This window comes from Mya arenaria, chromosome 8 (genome assembly GCF_026914265.1).
Source record: "Mya arenaria isolate MELC-2E11 chromosome 8, ASM2691426v1".
In the NCBI taxonomy this organism is placed as follows: domain Eukaryota; kingdom Metazoa; phylum Mollusca; class Bivalvia; order Myida; family Myidae; genus Mya; species Mya arenaria.
This window is the reverse complement of record NC_069129.1, coordinates 59,289,360-59,310,083: the sequence shown is the minus strand read 5'-3', so window position 1 is coordinate 59,310,083 and position 20,724 is coordinate 59,289,360. Positions and strand designations below refer to the sequence as shown.

The 20,724-nt window shown below is 35.8% G+C and overlaps 1 protein-coding gene across 2 annotated transcripts; it reads left to right on the top strand.

The window, feature by feature from the left end:
* Positions 1-2,822: 2,822 nt before the first annotated feature.
* On the top strand, positions 2,823-18,257 carry LOC128243069 (uncharacterized). Of its 2 annotated transcripts, XM_052960570.1 has the most exons (8): positions 2,823-2,958; positions 3,706-3,809; positions 4,929-4,997; positions 8,753-8,867; positions 10,393-10,446; positions 13,532-13,750; positions 14,015-14,203; positions 18,183-18,257. In XM_052960570.1, exons 1-7 carry the CDS (start codon positions 2,916-2,918, stop codon positions 14,200-14,202), a joined length of 792 nt encoding a protein of 263 aa, XP_052816530.1. In that variant the 5' UTR covers positions 2,823-2,915; the 3' UTR covers position 14,203; positions 18,183-18,257. The 2 variants fall into 2 exon arrangements, with proteins under 2 accessions (XP_052816530.1, XP_052816531.1); XM_052960571.1 differs by lacking the exon at positions 13,532-13,750 and having other exon boundaries at positions 2,824-2,958.
* The last annotated feature ends 2,467 nt before the right edge of the window (positions 18,258-20,724 follow it).

Below are 20,724 nucleotides of genomic sequence, written 5' to 3'. Positions count from 1 at the left end.
GTGTTCAAGGTATTATACTCAAAATGAAGTTTTGTTTATTGCTTCCATACAAAGAACTCTATCTTAGAAAATGATTTTATATTATTATTTCAAAATTATTTCATAACGTTTTTGCCCTGTTGACATCAGCACCCATGTTAAAATGTGACCAAAATGATAAAACTGTTCTATTTTATTGAATACGCTTATAGTAAAATAATAGTTTTTTATACGTCATTATCAATTCAAAATATTAAAGATTTAAAATGCATAAATATGCATCAGTTACCAAACATTATCTAATGATGTAACAAATACTCCGCAAATCACCCACTATACAGGTTCAAGATCACGAGTGTTTACAAACAATAAACACATTTTTAATGGATTGAATTCAGGTTTATATAAAAGAATTAAGCGTTGGATGTTCAAAACTGCACCGAAAAAGAGATAATTCACTTCTGTTGTAAGTGAAACATTGGAAATGCTGACAATAACATACAAACTTACTAACTCTTGATTTAATACAAGTATACTTCAAATATGGATATAATAAACTTCATAGAAAATCAGCTATGTTAATGGATGATTCAAAACAAAACAAAAATCGAGAGTTCAGAGTTGGTAATATTTTGAATTGTGATCACGAGTGATATATATGTTGATCTTTTGACGGAATTGAACATTTTTCTGTGTAAAACATGCTGAAAAGTGCTTAAAATTTTCGTTATTTAACGAAAAATGCTTAATTGATTCCATCAACTGAAAATTAACGACTCTTCAGGGAACGGTAAGTGGGAAATTTAGCGATCATTATTTTTAACGTTTCGCTAAAAGTTAATAGCATATTTATTATGAATTGGGTAAAATTAGAGGAAACAGTGAAATTTTATTTCGATAAAATCGTTGTTTCAAATGATTCTGTATGAAGATATAGTCCACCTTTATATTTCAATAAACCACCGGAGCATGAAACAAAAAAAACAGTCACGAGAAGGCCTATTTTAGAATCAATTATGGTTTTATGGATACATCTCTTTAATATTTAGGTGTGACAATATGCACTATTACTCTCAAGGCAGCCAGTGAATATCTTTATATTATACCGAGCAATATCTAGAATTTTGAAGTATTCAAGAAACATCCCTACGCTCAGTTCTCCGTGTATTATCTTAATCATTTGATGTTTCTAATGTCAATAAATTGTTTTCACTGACAGCTACAAATTTGGCTGTCATTTTTACAATAATTGTTGGCTGGTAAACAAAGCGCTCAGGTGAAGTAAAACATTGTCAGTAAATCCCGAATTCGTAAGGAGTATGCCCATTTCAAATGTTCTATTGAAGGGAGGTATAACGTTTTTTAAGGTTGCAAGGCCAGTTTTAGTTCACATAAAAATCCAACATGGCGGCGTATCGTAGCGTATTGTCAATTTAATGACGTCAGCGGGTAACAGTGCGGCAGAGCGTGATAATTCGGGTTGATAGTAAAAAATATTGCCCTTGCATTTTTAATACATGTCTTATAGAAGTGAGCTATATTTTATGTATATAGCGACCAATTAACAAAGGGAATTTACATGGATTGATCAACAGTAAAAAAAGCTATGAACGGAATGTGATTTCAGGTATTCAATGTACAAATATGTGTATTTTGGATATCTGTTGACACCATTCAATTTTTGATCATTTAAAAGGGCTTTTTGGCAACAATTACAATGGTGCACGTTAAAAACCAGGGAAGCTCTAACCAGGATTACATTCAGTCTGTGCACTATGGTCCAAAAACCTAAAATGACTAACACTCTTATCGGAGCACTCGCCGAATGGCAAGGCCCGAGTGCGAATTTAAATGAGCTTACACACACCGAATAAAAGTTCAAACAACAAATTAAAGCTTTGTTAATAAGATATTTTCGCGATAAGTTGAACATGTATTAATTTTAGGTTTTTAGCGAAATACAGATTCCGTTCATGCAAAAACTACGACAGTTCTTAAATAACTCAAAAATGAGATTATTTTACAGATGATATATTTCGAAAAAATGTGTATTTTAGAGTATTTGTGTGGGCGTAAAGTATGATCTTTCCAATGTGTCGACTGGAAGTGCTTTGGTTTTTTGCAGTCCGGCGTCGGCTACCAGATGACCATTAAGAAGTGCCAAATCACTGAACTCTGAAATAAACAGATTAATTTGTAAACGTCATTGAGGTAAATGACATGTAATCATCAAAACACTCGACCTCGTTTTAGACACATTTCCTGCTCCTGTCTCTTTCAAATTATTTCGGTCTCATTTGTATGAGCTGTCTAACTTTCGTTTAGTAAAACGAACTTTAAAGATGCACTCTTACTCCCAAATAAGATTTACCACAATTAATGCAATTGTTTTGATATACTAAAGAGGATGAATAAATGTCGAAAACAAAGGTTCTTATGAGTTTAATTTGAAAGAAAGGTGCAGAAAACACGCCATTTCTACCTTATGCGACATGAGTTGAGCACAGTAAATCTTTTACCATTCACCAATAATTTGATATTTTTTTTGCGTTTTCAGCTATAAAATACACAGTTATAATGTTGTTATCAGTAATTAATATTTTCCATAAATGCATTATATAGTAAGTAGTTGAAGGTTTATCACTCAAAATTTATGTTTGTTATAAGCGTGTATGTATAGATTTTGAATAAGAGAGTCACTTTAACTTCGCCTCAACTCGAAAACAGATCGAGCTATTGGAATGAAACCTGACTAGAGACACCAAGACGATTTTAGGACAATATGTTCCCTTATCTATGTGTATACGTAACAATATACGTTTACTTGGGTTTGTGTCAATCTCAGTACAGGTCACGGCCTTTAGTCCTCAGATAAGATAGTTTCCATAAAGGGTTTACAGCTACTCGCAAAGTTAACTTACAGTTCACAAAGCATCATGGTTTGGAAAGCATTTGTCGTTGTCTGTCTTCTGCAGTATTGTAAGTGCCAAAATTCTACTTTATTTGTTATTGCCTTTTTTAATATCATATAAAAGATTTATCTTTACAATATGTGTTTATATCATAAAAGACGACGCCATTATGACATATCGTCGTTATATGATTTTACATAACAAATTGTGGAAGAACATTGACATGCTATTAAAAATGAAAAATGTGTCTACTAAACTTGTTTCCTAAGACCTTAATAAAAAAATGTTCTACTTTTAGGAAATTCTTGCATGAATTTCTTAGAGAAAAAAGATTTTTAAATAAAAGGGACATGAACTGCATTTGAAGAACACATGACCGCTTTACAAGTCACACCATAAATGCCGCCATTTTGTTTCCAGTTACTGGAAGCGATGACGTAACATTATTTAGCAATAGGTCATATTAACTATAATTTCTATGGTTAACTGGAATATATGACGGAATTATTTTGAGCTATAGTTTATATTTACTATAATCCCCTTTTCTACTAATTTCTATGGTTAACTGGAAGCTATGACGGAATTATTTTCAGCCATAGTTTATATTTACTACAATCCCTTTTCTACTGGTTAACTGGAAGATATGATAGAATTATAATCAGTTCTTAACTATAATACTTTTTATGGTGATTTCTATGGTTACTACTCAAGCCAAACTAACATTTTCTGTAATTCCATATACAAACATTTTAGAATTAGTGTGACAGCAAATGTTTTATATAATGAAATGGTTTGAACGCAACTCTATTTCCAGTGATTCCCGGGGTGCCTGCACCGGGCGTCACGAAGATATGTAAACACTGTGACCACGTGTCAAACCCTGCAGACTGCACGGTGCAGCAAGCTTGCCACCACGGGGTATGTTGCTAAGTTTGCCGTTTGCACTCGATGCATCCCTTGTTTTTAAAATATTTACAATTTTCACATTTGATTTCGGAGGTTGCATGACGATTAGCTATGTTTGTTTAATTGAAACTGCGGAAGTCTGTAGGATTTGAACACATCGACGTTTCATTATCAGCGGTATGCAAGTTATACAGACCAAATCTGACTGACAAAATATCTAAAATGAATAAAAATTGGTGGATAAGGGTCTACCACGAGTTCTCCACTGCTCTGAAGTTCATGAATTGAACATGAATATGATTTGACTCCTGAAAGGCCTGTTTCTAATTATGTTATGATTGTTATACTACATATCTTTTTTAACTTAACTTTAAAATGTCGATCCAAGTACATACAGACCAACCTAAACTATTGCGAGCTTTTGTAATCGATATAGCCGCAAAAGGTTTTGTACAAGTTACTCAAATGAGTTTGCTGGTGTATCGTCATTTGTAAAGAAATAGTTTAATAACCTTAAATGACTTCATTGTATAGGTCAGTCATTTAAGGCACAAGTTTAAATCAGAGATTACACTTTAAGCTGCACTCTCACAGATTTACCATTTTTACAACTTTTTTTTGTTTTGGAAGGAGCAATAAATATCTGCAAACCAATGATATAAGATTGCTGACAAAAAAATCGGAGCTTATATTTTCATATTTCCGTTCGAAATTAATGTTTTATGACCCAAACCGTTACTTAAGGTATAAGAAAAATGCATAAAACATCAATTTTTGAACTTGAAAATAAATATCTGCGATCTTTTTTTTGTCAGCAGTCTTATTTAACTGGTTTTCATGGATTTTCGCAAAAATCGGCTCGTTCCAAGACAAAAAATAAAAATGTTTTCAAAACGTTCAATCTGTGAGAGTGCAGCTTTTAACATTTAGAGAAAAAAACACTAATATAAACATATTAAACATTTCATAAGCTTTGGGATTTCTTCTTAATTATGCCAAATTCTTCATCATTTAACATTTATTCAACGATAATATTAGAAACAATGTCTCATTATAATGTGCCTATGCTGCTGTACCTACCTATGAGCATATTTGATGTTTGAAAATTATTACATATTACATCCATTATAGCAATGCGGTTTGGATGTTTTCGACAAGAATGGAAATTTCACCTATAAGTTCAGCTGCAAGGATCATCATGTAAGTCACGTCAATCTTTACATTTAGCAAACTCTCGTAACACATCGTAAACTCTCTTTGCACATTGTAAGCCATTGTAACACATCGTAACCCTCGTAGCACATCGTTGACTCTCTTTACAAATTATCAATCCTTTTCACAAATCGTAATCCTTGTAGTTCATCGTTATCCTCTTAATACATAATAACCTTCAAAGCACATCGTAAAACCTTGTAACATATCGTTCATGCTCCTTACACATCGTAACCTTCGCAACACATCGTTATCCTCGTTAAACATCATGGTCTCTCTATACACATCGCCATTCCTCGTAACACATCATAGCCCTTGTAGTTCATCGTAACCCTTGTAATACATATTAACCCTCGGAGCAAATCGTACACCCTCTAAACACATCGCAACCCTCGTAACACATCAATGACCCTCGTAACACATCGTAACACTTGTAGTTCATCGTAACCCCGTAATACATATTAACCATCGAAGCAAATCGTACACCCTCTAAACACACCGTAACCCTTGCAACACATCGTTAAACCTCGTAACACTTCGTAACCCTTGCAACACATCAAGACCCTCGTAACACTTCGCAACCCTCGTAACACATCAATGACCCTCGTAACACTTCGCAACCCTCGTAACACATCAATGACCCTCGTAACACATCGTAACCCTCGTAACACATCAATGACCCTCGTAACACATCGTAACCCTCGTAACACATCAATGACCCTCGTAACACATCGTAACCCTTGCAATACATCAAGACCCTCGTAACACTTCGTAACCCTTGCAACACATCAAGACCCTCGTAACACTTCGCAACCCTCGTAACACATCAATGACCCTCGTAACACTTCGTAACCCTTGCAACACATTAATGACCCTCGTAACACTTCGCAACCCTCGTAACACATCAATGACCCTCGTAACACATCGTAACCCTCGTAGCACATCGTAACCCTCGTAACATATTTGTAACCCTCGTAACACAGCGTTAACTCTCGTACCATATAAAGACCGTCGGGACACATCGTAACCCACGTAGCACACAAGCTTTACGCATCGTAAACTTCCTTCACACATCGTTAAACCTGGTAACACAAATTAACCCTCGTTAAATATCGTCAAACCCTCTTTATAGATCGTTACCATCGTTACATATCGTTCACCCTCGTAACACATCGTTGGCTCTCCTCACTTAAAGTTTGCCCTTGTAACACATCATTAGCCCTCGTACAAATCGTAGCTCTCATAACACATTGTACAACAACTTAACACACCATAACCCTTGTAACACAGCGTTCACCCTCACAACAAATCGTAAAATCTCTTAGTCTTTACACATCGTGTTAATCGAAATATATTGTAATCCTCGTAACACATCGTTTACTCTCGCAACACATCGTTCTTTCTTGATATATTTCATAATACTCGTAACACATCGTTAACGCTCGTAACGCATCGTAACCTTCGTAACACATAGTAGCCCTCGTACCGCATCGTACACAATCGTATCCCTCGTAACACATCACTACCTATCTTTTCACACCGTAAACCCATGTTACACATCGTACAACCTCGTAACACATCGTATACCCTTATAGCACATCGTTCCTCTTGTAACATATCGCAAACTCAATTTACACATCGTAACCTTCTTAACACAGTGTTACCCCTTTAATGCATCGTACACCCTCGTTACGCATCGTTAACCCTCATCAAACATCGTTACCCTCGTAGCATATCGTCACCTAAGTAACACATCGTACAACCTCTTAACACACCGCAACCCTCGTAACACATTGTTATCCTTTATAGCACATCGTAAACTCCTTTTTCACACCTTAAACCCCAGTAACCACATCGTTCGCCCTCGTAACACATTGATACCCTTGTAACACATCGAACACCCTCGTTACACATCGAAACCCTCGTAACATATTGAAAGCTCAAGTAACACATCGTAACCATCGATACACATCGTAAATCCTCGTTCCACATCGACCACCCTCGCAACACATCATTAATGGTCAATAGTTGAAACAAGTTAATAAATTTGTTAAAAACTAGCTAATGGGTTTACGCATGTGATATTTAAATGTGAAAAGTATATAGTTTGCCCTAGAGTATTAATCTTGGGCCAGGGAGTAGTGGTCATATCTCGTTCATCACGTTAAGAACACCCAACATCACAACGGTTCCACTCCTTACATTGGTTGTTTAATCGATAACCAGTAAATGAACTTTATTGTTTTGTGACTGGTTGGTTAATGGTCACTGTCAACACACAGGGATATCATAGACCAATGTGTGCGGTGAGATCATGAAATCTGCAGGATTTTGCACTTGCCTAATATTGTCCAGAAAAGAAAATGCCATAAAAAACATTAGTACATGCCTATCAAATTCCTTTGTCCATATCCAACAGTGAAATTACAGCACTCCGTATTGAAAAATCCGTATCATGATACTGTCGTTTTCTGATTCCGTATCATGCGAGTACCGTGTGTTGTCTCGGAACTACTTTCGCGTTGATAAATATAATGTGACAATAACCTGGTAAAACCTGTCAACTTTTAAACTTTTAAATACATTAAATTATCTAACTTCACTCACGCTCCAGAAGCATGTAAATATTAAGGAACATGGTTCTTATTCCTCCAATCTATCTAAAAAGCTACTTCAGTGAAAACTCTTTGTTTGCCATTTTGAAGTTGTTGCATTATCCATGTTTATTATCATAAATGTGAGCAGCTCGCCAAAACAAAGAAGACGGCGAATTCGCGTCATCGATAGAAATAGCGATTGACACACAAACTTCCCTCAATTCTACATATTATGATCGTCAAAAAATCCCAAGAATATTTACTTTGTTAAAAATGACGTCTACAGGAAATGACGATTTATACTCGTAAAATAAGTACCGTTTTTTTTGTTGTTAATGTTTTTGTGTTGTGCAATTTGATAATTGTTTTCATATTAGCAATTAGTTAATTTTTCTAAAACATAAATTAACTTGTTCTTATTTTGCTCAATAAAGTGAATTCTGTAAGTTCTGACTTCGTTGCACTCGCTTGTATCCGACGGATTAGTGTTTACACACCGAACTCGACGTGATACAGGTCACCAGAAAAGCGTCCTTTCATAATATCCCCTATTTCCTCAATCCTTTTATTCATTTAACAATATTACCCGATAGCGCACGGAATTCCGCTTACGTCACCGTACAATGCGGTACGGGGTGTTCCTTCTTCCGTTTTTGGCTGTGTCGTTTAGAGGTTTTGCTTATATTTTGGTAAAAGACGACAAAGAATGGGTATGGACCCTCTTGTGCGCAACGGTGCATCTTTTCAATCCTCGGCAAACACTGTCCGTTGTTCTTTTACTCCAGCATTGGTTGACAGTGTTGCCTCGGAGTGACAAGATGTACTGTTCCCGTCATGAGAGGCAATATATATATATATGATTGTCAACGTCCTACTTTGCTATTTAATCTTCGTCTAATAGATAATACATTATCAGTGTGTGTATACCACGTGATAAATATGCTACGTCGGAACGCAAAAATAAAACAAAGCGCAGTCTATGCCGCTTAAGGAGCCCCGCCTTCGTTTTATTACCGAAGTTTGATAAGGTGATAAGTTTCCTCAAACACTTCGACAAACCTGTTTCCAAAATAATGTTTTGACAGTGTTATACACACACTGATAATGATTAGGTAAGTTGTTAATGTTTCCAAACATCTGTGGTAGGAATGTGAAAACCCACTACCTGCGATAGGCAAAAGGCAACACCACCATCAAGACTTCGGAACAAAAGTCTGCGCACAGTGCTGTGAGGCTACTGGTTGTGAGAACAATCTTTGCCGTAAGTTTAATTTGGCATTTCATGAGTTTATTGTAGAAAAAACAAGCAATGTTTCAATTTCATTACAAGCATGTCACTTTATTTCAAAGTCTCCTCCAAGTATATCTTTTACTGGGTTTATACTGTTTAATAGGTAATCGATATGTCATCAAATAGAATGAGAAATACAAAATATCTTATTATTAGTATGATTACAAAATACGAGTAGAACTATTGGTTGCACTTACAGAAATATAAAAATGCAGTGGCAATTTGCTCCGATACAAAACAATTTGAATTATTTTGAAACATGTTTTCCGAAACTGTGTTTACAGAGTTAAAATAAATGATATTACAATACAATTCATCGGTCTGTCAGGTAACCGGAAACAATATGGAGCAGAGACCACTTCCACATTTTAAAGGGATTCGTCTCAAACTTGGTACACCATGTCGATTTAAGTGCCTTACATAATTTCGCGGGTTGTGTTACGATGACACTTTTATTCAAAGTCCATGCATACACATGTATAACAAGCATAAATTTTCGGTGGTAAACCTTTTAACTATTTAATAAGTAATACGTTTATGGAATTATTAATTACTGAAAACAAGATGGTAAACGTGTATTTAGTAGCTGAAAACGCACAAGTAATATATGGTTGGTGAGCGCTAAAAGATTTTCTGTAATCTACTATCGTCTCATTAGGTAGAAATAGCGTTTTTTTCTGCACCTTTCTTTCAAATTAAACTCAGTATCCTTCATATGAATAATTGTTTTCGACATTTATTCATCCTTTTTGGTATATTAAAACATTTGTATTAATTGTGGTAATTTTTTTTGGAAGAAAGAGTGCATCTTTAAAGAAGTTCAAGTGTTACGTGTCCTTGTAGTTGAACGTACGATTATGCTATAATGTAAGATTGCTGAGCGAACTACTTCCACTCTTTAGGAGGAGCTCAGTCCAAGGGAACGACAATAATCATTGCCATAAATAATTTTAAATTTGTTTTACGTGAACTATATCCGGATTAAAATTAATCGTCGAAACTCGCGATAGGTTAATTGTTAAGAATGACCTATCACAACCCAATAAAAAAGATTCACCAAGTGGTCACCAAGCCAGACAGGTGGGTTTCCTTCGGGTACTCCGGTTCCCCCCACAACACAAGACCACATACTCGCGTAAAATTGTGCCAACGAAAGTGATACATGATGTTGTAATAACTTGTTTCACTATCGTTATAAATTAAACAAGTTAAAACTAATAAATAGATTAACTCAGTCACGTACGCCAAAAACCAAAGTAGAGTGCACGAGTTACTTGGTTTTTATTGGCTTTTTCGAAACGAGAAACTATAAGTGACAGTAACGAACATGAAGAAAAAACAGTAAAACTATAATCATAACAAGTGGATATTCATGGTCACTTCCCCACTTTTCAAACCTGTGTCCGACATTTGTTGTATAATAAATAAGATTAAACTAAACCACTTATCATAAAATAATGATTTCTCTGCCTTAACCTTTGTGATTGTATTTCAGCGGCCTATGCTGTTGCTACAACAGTCATGCCAGCGGTCACGACAGTAGCACCAGGTAGAACAGTCATATACATACCTAATAGTCATGTACATAAGAGATTAACGTACATGTTGAAATGAATGTGTATCTGATAACTGTTTTCGTTATGGAAAACATCGAACAGTGGTTCATTTGCAATACATTTGCATTTGTTTCTTTTCTTACTCATCACTGTAAATATTATACATAGGTGTTAGCCTGAAACGGGGCATACAGGGCTACTTATGATTGAAAACAATTTCTAAATATCTTGGATGATTCAAGTTTTTTTTCCAAAGTGAGTCGTTCTTTATTAAACTATACCACTGGTAAGCTACCCGCTCGCCTTGTTGGTTGTCAGCTCAGTTGAATCAACAGGGGCGTAGCTTGACGAAAATATATGTGTAGGCCACGTTTAAATTTTGCTTAGCTAGGTGATTGTAGGTGCATTTTGGCGTATATTTCGTTGTTGTAAAAACATTAAAGAGAGCAACAATATCATTATGTTTTACTTTTAAATAATTGTGTACGTATTTCAGCTAAAGAAGACAGGTCATGGAAGTAAAACATTGAACATTTTATCAATTAAATTTCACTCAATATTAATGCATTTTGTTGCCAAAATCTAAGTTAATCATATGCGTATTTGCACAAGCAATGCCATATATATATATACATTATGTATTATGTCGCTTTCTACAGCACAGTTGACTTTCCGGGATCATTAAAAAATCTCTAGCTTCCGGCATTTTCTATGATCATGCTTTTGTGGCTGTGGATTAGGGCCAAGGATGACAACCTGTCGCTTTTCATTGTCGTTCGCATGAAGTTTTTTATTCGTTTCATTTCTCTAAAGATATTTCACAAGAGGCTGATGTAGGTGGCATAGTAAGAAGAACCTCAAATATTGTGAATATGCTAGGATACAGGTCCTTGCTGGTCTGCTTCATGGTCTCTTGTTCACAGTCTAGATAAACTTGCGGCTGCGATGCTCCATCTCACATTCCATTCTGTTTTAAATGTGTCAAATGTTTCGTGGCGATCAGGCGCCTTAGCAGCATAAATTGATGGCAGTATGTCGTCCTGCAGAATTTCCAATTTTGAAGGCAATAAATGATGTGCACTGTATCTGTCTTTAAAGACATTGTACAAGGTTATTCTGAAGTAATCAGATGGTGTGTGCACATCCTGGAGAAGATTTGTCAGGTTCACGGTAGTACCCACTATATGTTGCGCCACTACAAGTGAGATTATGATTCAAAGCGCAGTACAGCGGATAAATACTGGCCGGCCTTCTCGTCTCCGTCTTCGTTAATAGTTTCAAGTGCGTGGACCACTTCGGGGAACACATTTTGGAACTTTTCGAGTGCGTCCGCACGCATGAACCATTGTGTCTCACATAACGAGCAAAGCTTCGTTGCGACTTCTCTAGAAAGCTCGTCCTGGAACGCTGCTAGACGATTTGCTAAATAATTGAATAAGAATCCAATGTCCTGAACTGTATCCATCATAGTTTGGACACTTGGGTGGAAACTGGTACTGGAGGCATGATTGTCAAGTTCCTTCTAGCAGTTGTTGTTTGGTATCTTCATCTATTGAAGTCAAAGTGAGACTATCGAAATCAGGATAAGTAGGACTATGTTCGGCAATATTGGCGCCAGACCGTTTACAATTTCAAATAAAGCGCCCGCAAACTTTTACCAAGCCGATTGGAAATGTTTAATGTACAGCGTAAACGTGCAGACTACTGGTATGCAACTTTCGATAAATTATATACGGAACATTAAAGTCGCCTGAAAATGTATTTTTTGGCAAAGGAAAACGATATATTTGAAATACCCGGTTTCCTATAAATTAAAGCGCTTTTGTCGAAAGTTCATAGTTTAGCCCCTCACCCTCATATGCCCTCAGTTTTTTTTATTGCAGATAAGGCATTTTTATTTTTTCGGTTTTTCTGAAAAATGTGTAGGCCGCGGCCTACACGGCCTATAGGAAGCTACGCTCCTGATCAAGTAATCTAAACGTTTAGCACGTGGTGTATTAAAAGAGAGTTCAGAGTATACTCACGTTGACTAAAAATACCAGTATGAATACGATCTGAAACAGGGGCATTTTATAGAAGTCTTATAAAGAGTGATATTTCAAGCTTTCATATATTTTACAAAGAAACGAAAACTGTTAGCTGTGTAAACATGTTAAAGAATTATATTTCTCCCACCTCAGTTAAACAGATCCAAAAATTTGGCAATGCTGGAAATTCATATTTTGCCCATGGGCAAATATAAAAGAAGTATCCGTATGGGACATTGTTTATTGTCATCACACAATTACCTTCCTTGTTAAAGATTGTCGTTTTAACGCTGCATTCAAGAAATAATGCTCTACTCTCCTCAGAACTATTATTTACAGAACGATTTGGCTATTTACATAATCGGCATCACTGCGCGCGTATCCATGACAACTACAAATATCACATATATAAAGGGACATTATTTTCACTACGCACAAAAGAGTTCCAGCGAAAAAATACATTTTTACTTTATTTTTTTAAACTGAGGTTGGAGAAAAGGCATGTATCATGCCGCTCGTGTAATATAGGTTCATCCCAACTCCCGCGCAGGGTGTTATGCGGAAACTCTGTAAACCACGTTTCCGCAAACGCCCTACGCTCGGGTTGGGATGAACCTATCTTACACTCTCGGCCATGCACTATACCTGTAATCTTACGCATCTAAGACAATAAAGTCATACAAAGATAAAACCTTGCCTACGTGTAGTATACATTGGGGAAAGTTATCTGTCTATGAAATATGAAAGCTTTGCCAATAAGCCCAGGGATACAATATACAACTTACTTTAATCAGTCCTATGGTCATACACACCGTTAACGTTATTCATTGTAAAGGCTATATATATTACCTTCTTCGATGAAATCGGTGTTAGATTCGTGTCAGACCAATATCAAATATCACCCGAGATAGATAAGCATTATTACTTTTTTGCAGCTGGAGATAGATTTGATGAGATAAAAGATAATAGACCATCGAGTTATGTCCACGAGAAAAAATAAGATACCACCACCATGATTCGTATGTATACAAATGCGTATGTCATTATATAGACACCAGCGCATGTCACGACACCGAAAGCGATGCGTTTAAGTGTGCAGAGCTGGATAAGTACGATTTTTGCCACGACACAACCTCTGTGGCCTACTCTATTGCCCACGAGAAGTGCCCAAAACACTGCGGATTCTGTGGTGGTATAACAACAGCCGAACCTATGGTCACTACAACTATGGCCAACACCCCTGCACCCGATACCACAGTCAACCCTGAGGGTATGAAGCACAACGTCTATTATTGTATATCACTAACTCTATTCAGTCGAACTCCAAGAGACCGGCGAAAAAAATGCTTGCCTTCAGTATAAAGAAATTGGCCCTTCACATCCACGTCTATTCAACGAAGAATAATAGCTGAGCGAACTCGAGTCAACGGGGTTTGACTGTACATACGTCTTATTTTGTCTTCTTGTGCCATCTGTCTTAATTTTAAAAAAACAACAAAAGTCGAAATTGTATCCACCATTGTTCTTCTCTTAGGCACGACAGTGATAAACATCGTGGTGACGATTGGTGGTGGCACTGATGCGGATTGTGTGGATGTGGAGGATGATCAGTTCAAGTGCGCTGACTGGCTCAGCTTTGGCTTCTGTGACCCCGCCTCCGGGGCAGGCTACCAAGTATCCAAGCTCAGGTGTAATAAGACATGCGGGATATGCACCCCATAAGGTGAGGATTTGTTTCGAAGTGCTTAGCTTTTCCACTTAGCTTTCCTAAGCGCTCATGGTAAGTTATAACGAGCAATCGTCGTGGGTCGTGAGTCGTAATATATTTGTAAGTTGTGAAATGGCCAGATTTGTTGTGAAAAATATTTTACACAATGAAAACTAGAATAATCTTTAAAACAAAATATACATCATTTAAAACATGTTTCACTATGGACGCCACCATTTCATTGTTGTTCATTGAATATAGCGTTGCATGGCTCGTCCCTCTTAAATTTAACAATGCCTATAAGGAGAAACGTCACAGGGTATCGTAGGTTTTACATATCTTTAATGTCATATCAATGTGTAAATCAATGAACGGAAATGCGTGTGTTCAACAGGCCGGTATTACCGATCACGTAATATTACTTTACCATTTCGAAACATATGAATAGACAATATACAATTATAAATAAATGATAACATTTAAAGATCAACATATCTAAATTTAGCTTGAAAAAATGGAAACATCGTTATATTATTTACTCTCATAATTATTGATTTGCGTGTCTCGTTGCCAATAACATATAATAGACAAAACAGAAAATATTGCTCCGACACAAAATACAATGTCCTTTGCATACACTATACATGGCCAACTAAACAATGTACATTGCAAACTCACATTACATTACATTACAAGTAAAACACTTCATTTCACGTGTAAAAGTGGTCGGAAATCCCGAGAATATTACAAACCACCTGTAAAGTAGTCAAAGATCCACAGTAAAACAGTACATACATTAAAGTGGTCAAAGTTCCCGAGTAAAATATAACATACCAGTGTAAAAGTAGTAAACTATTTCTAAACAAATATGGCCCCCGAAACGGCATTCTTTTTTAAAAAAACTCTCACATAACTGGTTTATAAAAATGGTCTGGATGACAAGCAGATTTTCAACCAAGTGGACAATTTATGAAAACGGGGTATCAATGGTAAAACAGAGTTAGAGTGTGCGTGGAATATGTGTCCGCCTTTAACACAAAAGGATGTGGGTTCTACTCCAGGGTATAATTGGTCTTCTGGTAAAGGTGTTTGCCTCTTACAAAAAGAGGACGTGAGGTCGATTTATGCCAGGTTAAGAGTGGCCTAGTGGTATAGGTGTCCGCATTATAGGTTCGACCCCCTTTAGATAAAAACCCATGGCAACTCAAAAAGATGACCAATACTGATTTATTTCCAAGAAACTACATCGAAAATTATTAATCTCAGCTCCAAGCCGTCTTTACAACCGAGCAGTTATAGTATAAGCTAAATGTTTATTATTAATAAGAATTATTCGAAACATATTTGTATTATACTTTAGCGTCATGTTCAATGCTTACGTTATATAACCTGCAGGGCTCTTTTATGTTTGTTGCGGCTCAACTGCATTTAACTATGCTTCGGGACTTGTCCAGATATTTTACAGCATTCCCCTAGTTGCTAAGTGGTCACGCTTAAAAACAGAATACATGAAAAATAATTGACCATCGTATAGACTTTACTTTCCCAGCTTGATTTGACGTGTTTCGCTCCGTTTTCCCCCATGTTTGTTCAATTCATAAAACTGTGTTTTCATTGTGTATAATGAATGAGGCTCAATGCTGTGAAGGGGGCAAATTTCCCTTATATTTCCGACTTCTTCTACTGTTTCAATTCACTCATTAATTATTTTTCTTCATTTTACCTCGAAACCCCCTGCTCTTTCTACTTTTTCACTCTTTTGACCAAGCATAATTGGAGAGTTGAAACTGTTTCCCCCATATCTGAGGTTGTCTATTGAGTCGGCAGTTTGAGAAACGATCACGTAGTGCCTTAGAGGATGACATGCAGCCAGTTGACGCTATAGTGACACTCTTATTCAAAATCAATACATACACATGCATAACAAACATAAATTTTGTGTGATAAACCTTCAACTTCTTACTAAATAATGCATTTATCGAAAGTCTGATTTCTGATTGTAACCGTATATATTTAATCGTTGAAAACGCAAAATTATTAAATGATTGGGGAGTGCTAAAATATTTACTGCGATCTACTATCGTGTCATAAGATAGAAATACCGTGTTTTCTGTACCTTTCTCTCAAATTAAACTCGGTATCTTTCATCAGAACCATTGTTTTTTGTCATTTATCCACCCCTTTTGGTATAGTAAACACTTATATTAATTGTGGTAAATCTTATTTGGGAGTAAGAGTGCATCTTCAACTCTTTGTATCGTGAAAACATCAAGGTCAAGCAATGCAGTGCTCGCACCTAATTTGGACGATGCTATTTTTTTGTCCCTAGCTATTAATTAATACGTTTACTGTTTCCTACTTACTTTCCTTCTAACTTACTCTTAAACAGATTGCAATTATAATTGCAAAATATTGATCTTAATATTATATTTCTGAATGCTCCTGCTACCCGAAATTGCCCCGGTATCTTATAAATATCTCAGATGAGCGATTCACTTTTGTTTTATCTCGCTGTTGTTTTAATGATGTACTTTGACATATCTGATGACGATGTTAACAGAACATTATTGTTTCCCTATATAGTATAAAGTAAATGATTTAAAACACTTGCAGGGTACACGGCCCACATATATGCTCGTTTCTAGCTCTATTAACATGCACGTTAAACTTAGATGCCTGGTGACCTCATATAGTATTGATATTGTTTTACAGGTAAATGTTAAAATATATGAACAAATTACATCATATATAATTTTATTACAGTTTATATATATTTCAGCGTAAGTCGGACATAAGATGACCTATTTTGCAGTCTTTGACGTACAAGTATTTTTTTTTAAATATAACGTCTGTTAAACTTAAGAATTTCCCTTTTCATCACAAAATCCACTCAGATTCTATCAAAATAATATGGGGTCGCCAGACATCCAAAATTAACATAGTTGTGGGTCACATTCCTGAAACCATTGTTCTCTTTTCTTTAAAACGGTTAACCATGTGATAATACCTTTTCATTATATATGTGCATAGCTTATAAAGATAAATTTAGTTCATACATGCTTATTCCTAATTCAACAAAACACCGTATAATTCTTGGCAATAAAAACCATACTATAGTTTCTAGTATATTTAGTTTACTCATATCATACATATATAACCAAATGAATATTGCAATGAACCATTTTCGTAGAGAATATCATGAAATGATAAGCAAATATAATTGGTTCAATCACACCACAAAGAGAAGTCATATCATATTCCAAAGTTGTCTTGGCTGGGTTTGCTCGCATAGGAGACAAGAACGTCAATTTGATATCCGTAACTAAGTAAAAGCGTTTCTAGGTCACATACTACTATATATATTCCCTATATATTATATAGACAATTGACCCTTTTGCACGCCAAATAACACATATACTTCACGACCCTCAACACCATATATGGAAAGAAAGTTCCACATGTATTTTAAACTTAGATGTGTTATTAGATAACGTCAGATAAAAAGTTAGGTTTCTTATAAGAGAAAATAAAGTAAGTTGAACGTAGCCACCGTGTATTTAATAAAGTAGCCACACCTGTGTAGGTGTACAATCAAGGCGGTGAAAATGAAACAAAATAAGTATATAAAGTAGATCCAACATGTTTTACCGGTTTTATGAAATTTCGATCCATTCAGCTTGAAGACCTATACATATGGACAGTAGCAAATGGTCTGGAATGGTAAAAATATGCTATGCTTAACTGTCATGTGTGTGTCAATTAAAGGAAAAAAGCATGTAACAAATAGTAGGCACTCCGGATTGGTGTTATTTGCCCTCTATTTGAAAAAAAAGTATTTATTTCAGTTTATCATAGCAAGAGCATTTCACTGAGCGACCTCATTATTCACAAATGTCTTAGCCAATTTCTATGTAAAATAATAACATCGTAAACCTTATTATTGTTATTAATTTGTTGAACTTCTAATGTTTGGAATAATAATGTGTATTTTCAGGTCGGCGAGTTGGCGGTTTTATTTGACATTTCATGTAAACATGACAAAATATGGAATAAAACTACACGAGCTTCATGTCTTTTGACTCCTTAATTTGTTGAACTACAACAGATAAGACATGCCTTTCACACATTCAACAGATGATTGAAGAAATGGTGTCAAGTACAGATAGTTGAAAGAGCGACACAAACTCAATAGCTTTTGTAATCACCAGGTGATGATACCAGTGTCAGTGTCTGTGTACCACGTGATAAATTACGCCATATATACTACGTCGGAAGGCAACATTTAGCTTAAAATAAAGACTTATCAAAGATAATTTTCTTTTACTTCAACATTTTAAACAAAACAAAGGGCAGTCCATGCCGCTTCAAGAGCCCTGCCTTTGTTTTATTACCGAAGTTTGATAAGGTGATTAGTTTCATCAAACACTTCGACAAACCTGTTTCCAAAATAATTTTTTGACAGTACTCCGTCAGACGGCCGTATTGTGAAAAGATTTGTCGAAGTGGTTCAAGGAACTAAACTCTCAATCAAACTATGGTTTAAGACCGAAGGCGGGGCTCCGTAAATGGCGTAGACTGCGCTATGTTTCCTTTAAAATGGTGAAGAAATAGTGAAGTTATCTTTGTTTAAAGTTTTCATTCCAAATAAATATTGCCTTCCGACGTAGCATTTATGCCGCAATTTATCACGTGGTATACACACACACTGAGTATAAAGGACATAAACCTTTTGAATACTTAAGTTTACCATTTAAATGAACCACTTTGTGTACAATTAGGTACAAACGGTTCACAATACAAATATAATAGTCGTCCACACCCAAGGTCACACAACTGTGTTTTCATTTAGTGTACTTTAATTGAAGTATGATTACTTCCCCACGACGAACATTGTTTAATATTAGCTAACAAGGCTGATCTGCAACCCCACTTTGTTTTGTTTTTTCTATTTGAAGTCGAATTTGAAAAACAAAACAAGTAAAGTTCGTCAAAATGAGACCAGAGTTATTCACAGCAAAACACCTTACTGTTATTCAGCTCTTAAAGCAATACAGTGTGTGTATACCACGTAATAGATAACGTCATAAATGCTATGTCGGACGGTAACATTTTGCCTCGAATAATGACTAAAAACAAAAACATCTTTTATTTTATTCACCGTTTTAACTGAAACAAAGAACAGTCTATGCCGCTTAAAGAGCTCCGTCTGCAATTTACTACCAGACTTTGATCAGTAGCTTAGTTTCCTCAAACACTTTGACAAATCGGTTTCCAAAATAATGTTTTCACAGTGCTACATTAGGTGGCGTTTTTTAAAAGCTTTTTAAGTGTTTTAAGAAACTAAACTCTCAATCAAGCTCTAGTAAAATACTGAATGCAGGGCTATGTAAGCGGCGCAGAAAATGCCATGTTTCATTAAAATTGGTGAATAAACAGTAAGGTTATCTTTGTTTAAAGTTTTGAAGCAAAGTAGTGCCTTCTGGTGTAGCATTTATGACGTAATTCATCACTTGGTATACACACACTGGCTATATGTGGAGATGGTACTGCTTACGAATGAGATGTAGGAACGTAGGAGGGGCTCGCGAGTAGGTTTAAAAAAATCAACACGGCTGATTTAACTCTCTTAAAATCGTTGCCAAACTATGGCAAGAATGTTTTAAAAAAAACATATTGATTCCTTACTCGAGGGCTAGTAAAGCGGTTCAAGATATCCGTTCTGCAATACAAACAGCGGTGGAGAAGAGCTTAGGTGGAGAAGACCATAAATTTAATCGATTAAAACTTTTCGATTCTTATTTTGTTTTGTATATTCAATATGTTCACCGGAGGGTTTTAATGGTTTTTACGCCCTTAGCACTTCTAGGCAGTCATAAGAAAGTCTCCAATCGTCTAACTCCCTGTGTTAAAGCGTTTAACCCATCCGCAACCTGTCATATATGAAACTTCACTATTTCCAGAAATATAATACCCTGCATTAAACATAGGTTTCAAAACCCCGCCTTGTCTACACCGCGCGTGAATATAACTCGGAATTTGGTCACTCTTTGCTTAACATTTTTCTGTCATTTTAAACACAATGATTACGAATATAACTTTATAAATGTGGTATTGATTTGTCGGCTGAAATATGACCTACATGTGTAGTACAATGCCTCTATCACCATGTAGCATACATTATGTCTAAATAACATTACATATTGAACGTTCCTGGCTTCTCTGGTCTTTTCTTACAGCATTCAGATACGCGTACCGAGACGTTCATTATTATGTAGGCGCGTTATGGAAGAGGTCCAGGAAAACCTTTATTTACGAGCGTTTTTCTACGACAAATAGTAAAAACAAATATTGGATTTGTTTCCCTATATGTTACGTCGAACTTTAACCGAGGTCAAGGAAAAGTTCATATTGATAACAACAGGCAATAATGTAGTTTTGATTTAAATATTATGTAGTTGTAAATAGGTTGAATTATTTGTCAAGGACACGGGAAGACATGCTCTTTAGGGCAGCATTTTAGTTAGGTGGGGGTGTTA

What these genes read in the sequence shown, in the direction of transcription:
- LOC128243069 (XM_052960570.1), top strand. Translation starts at nt 2,916, where the DNA reads ATGGTTTGGAAAGCATTTGTCGTTGTCTGTCTTCTGCAGTATT. An exon ending in TGTCTGTCTTCTGCAGTATT is followed by an intron (nt 2,959 to 3,705) that starts GTAAGTGCCAAA and finishes CTCTATTTCCAG; the next exon opens with TGATTCCCGGGGTGCCTGCA. An exon ending in TACCACAGTCAACCCTGAGG is followed by an intron (nt 13,751 to 14,014) that starts GTATGAAGCACA and finishes TTCTTCTCTTAG; the next exon opens with GCACGACAGTGATAAACATC.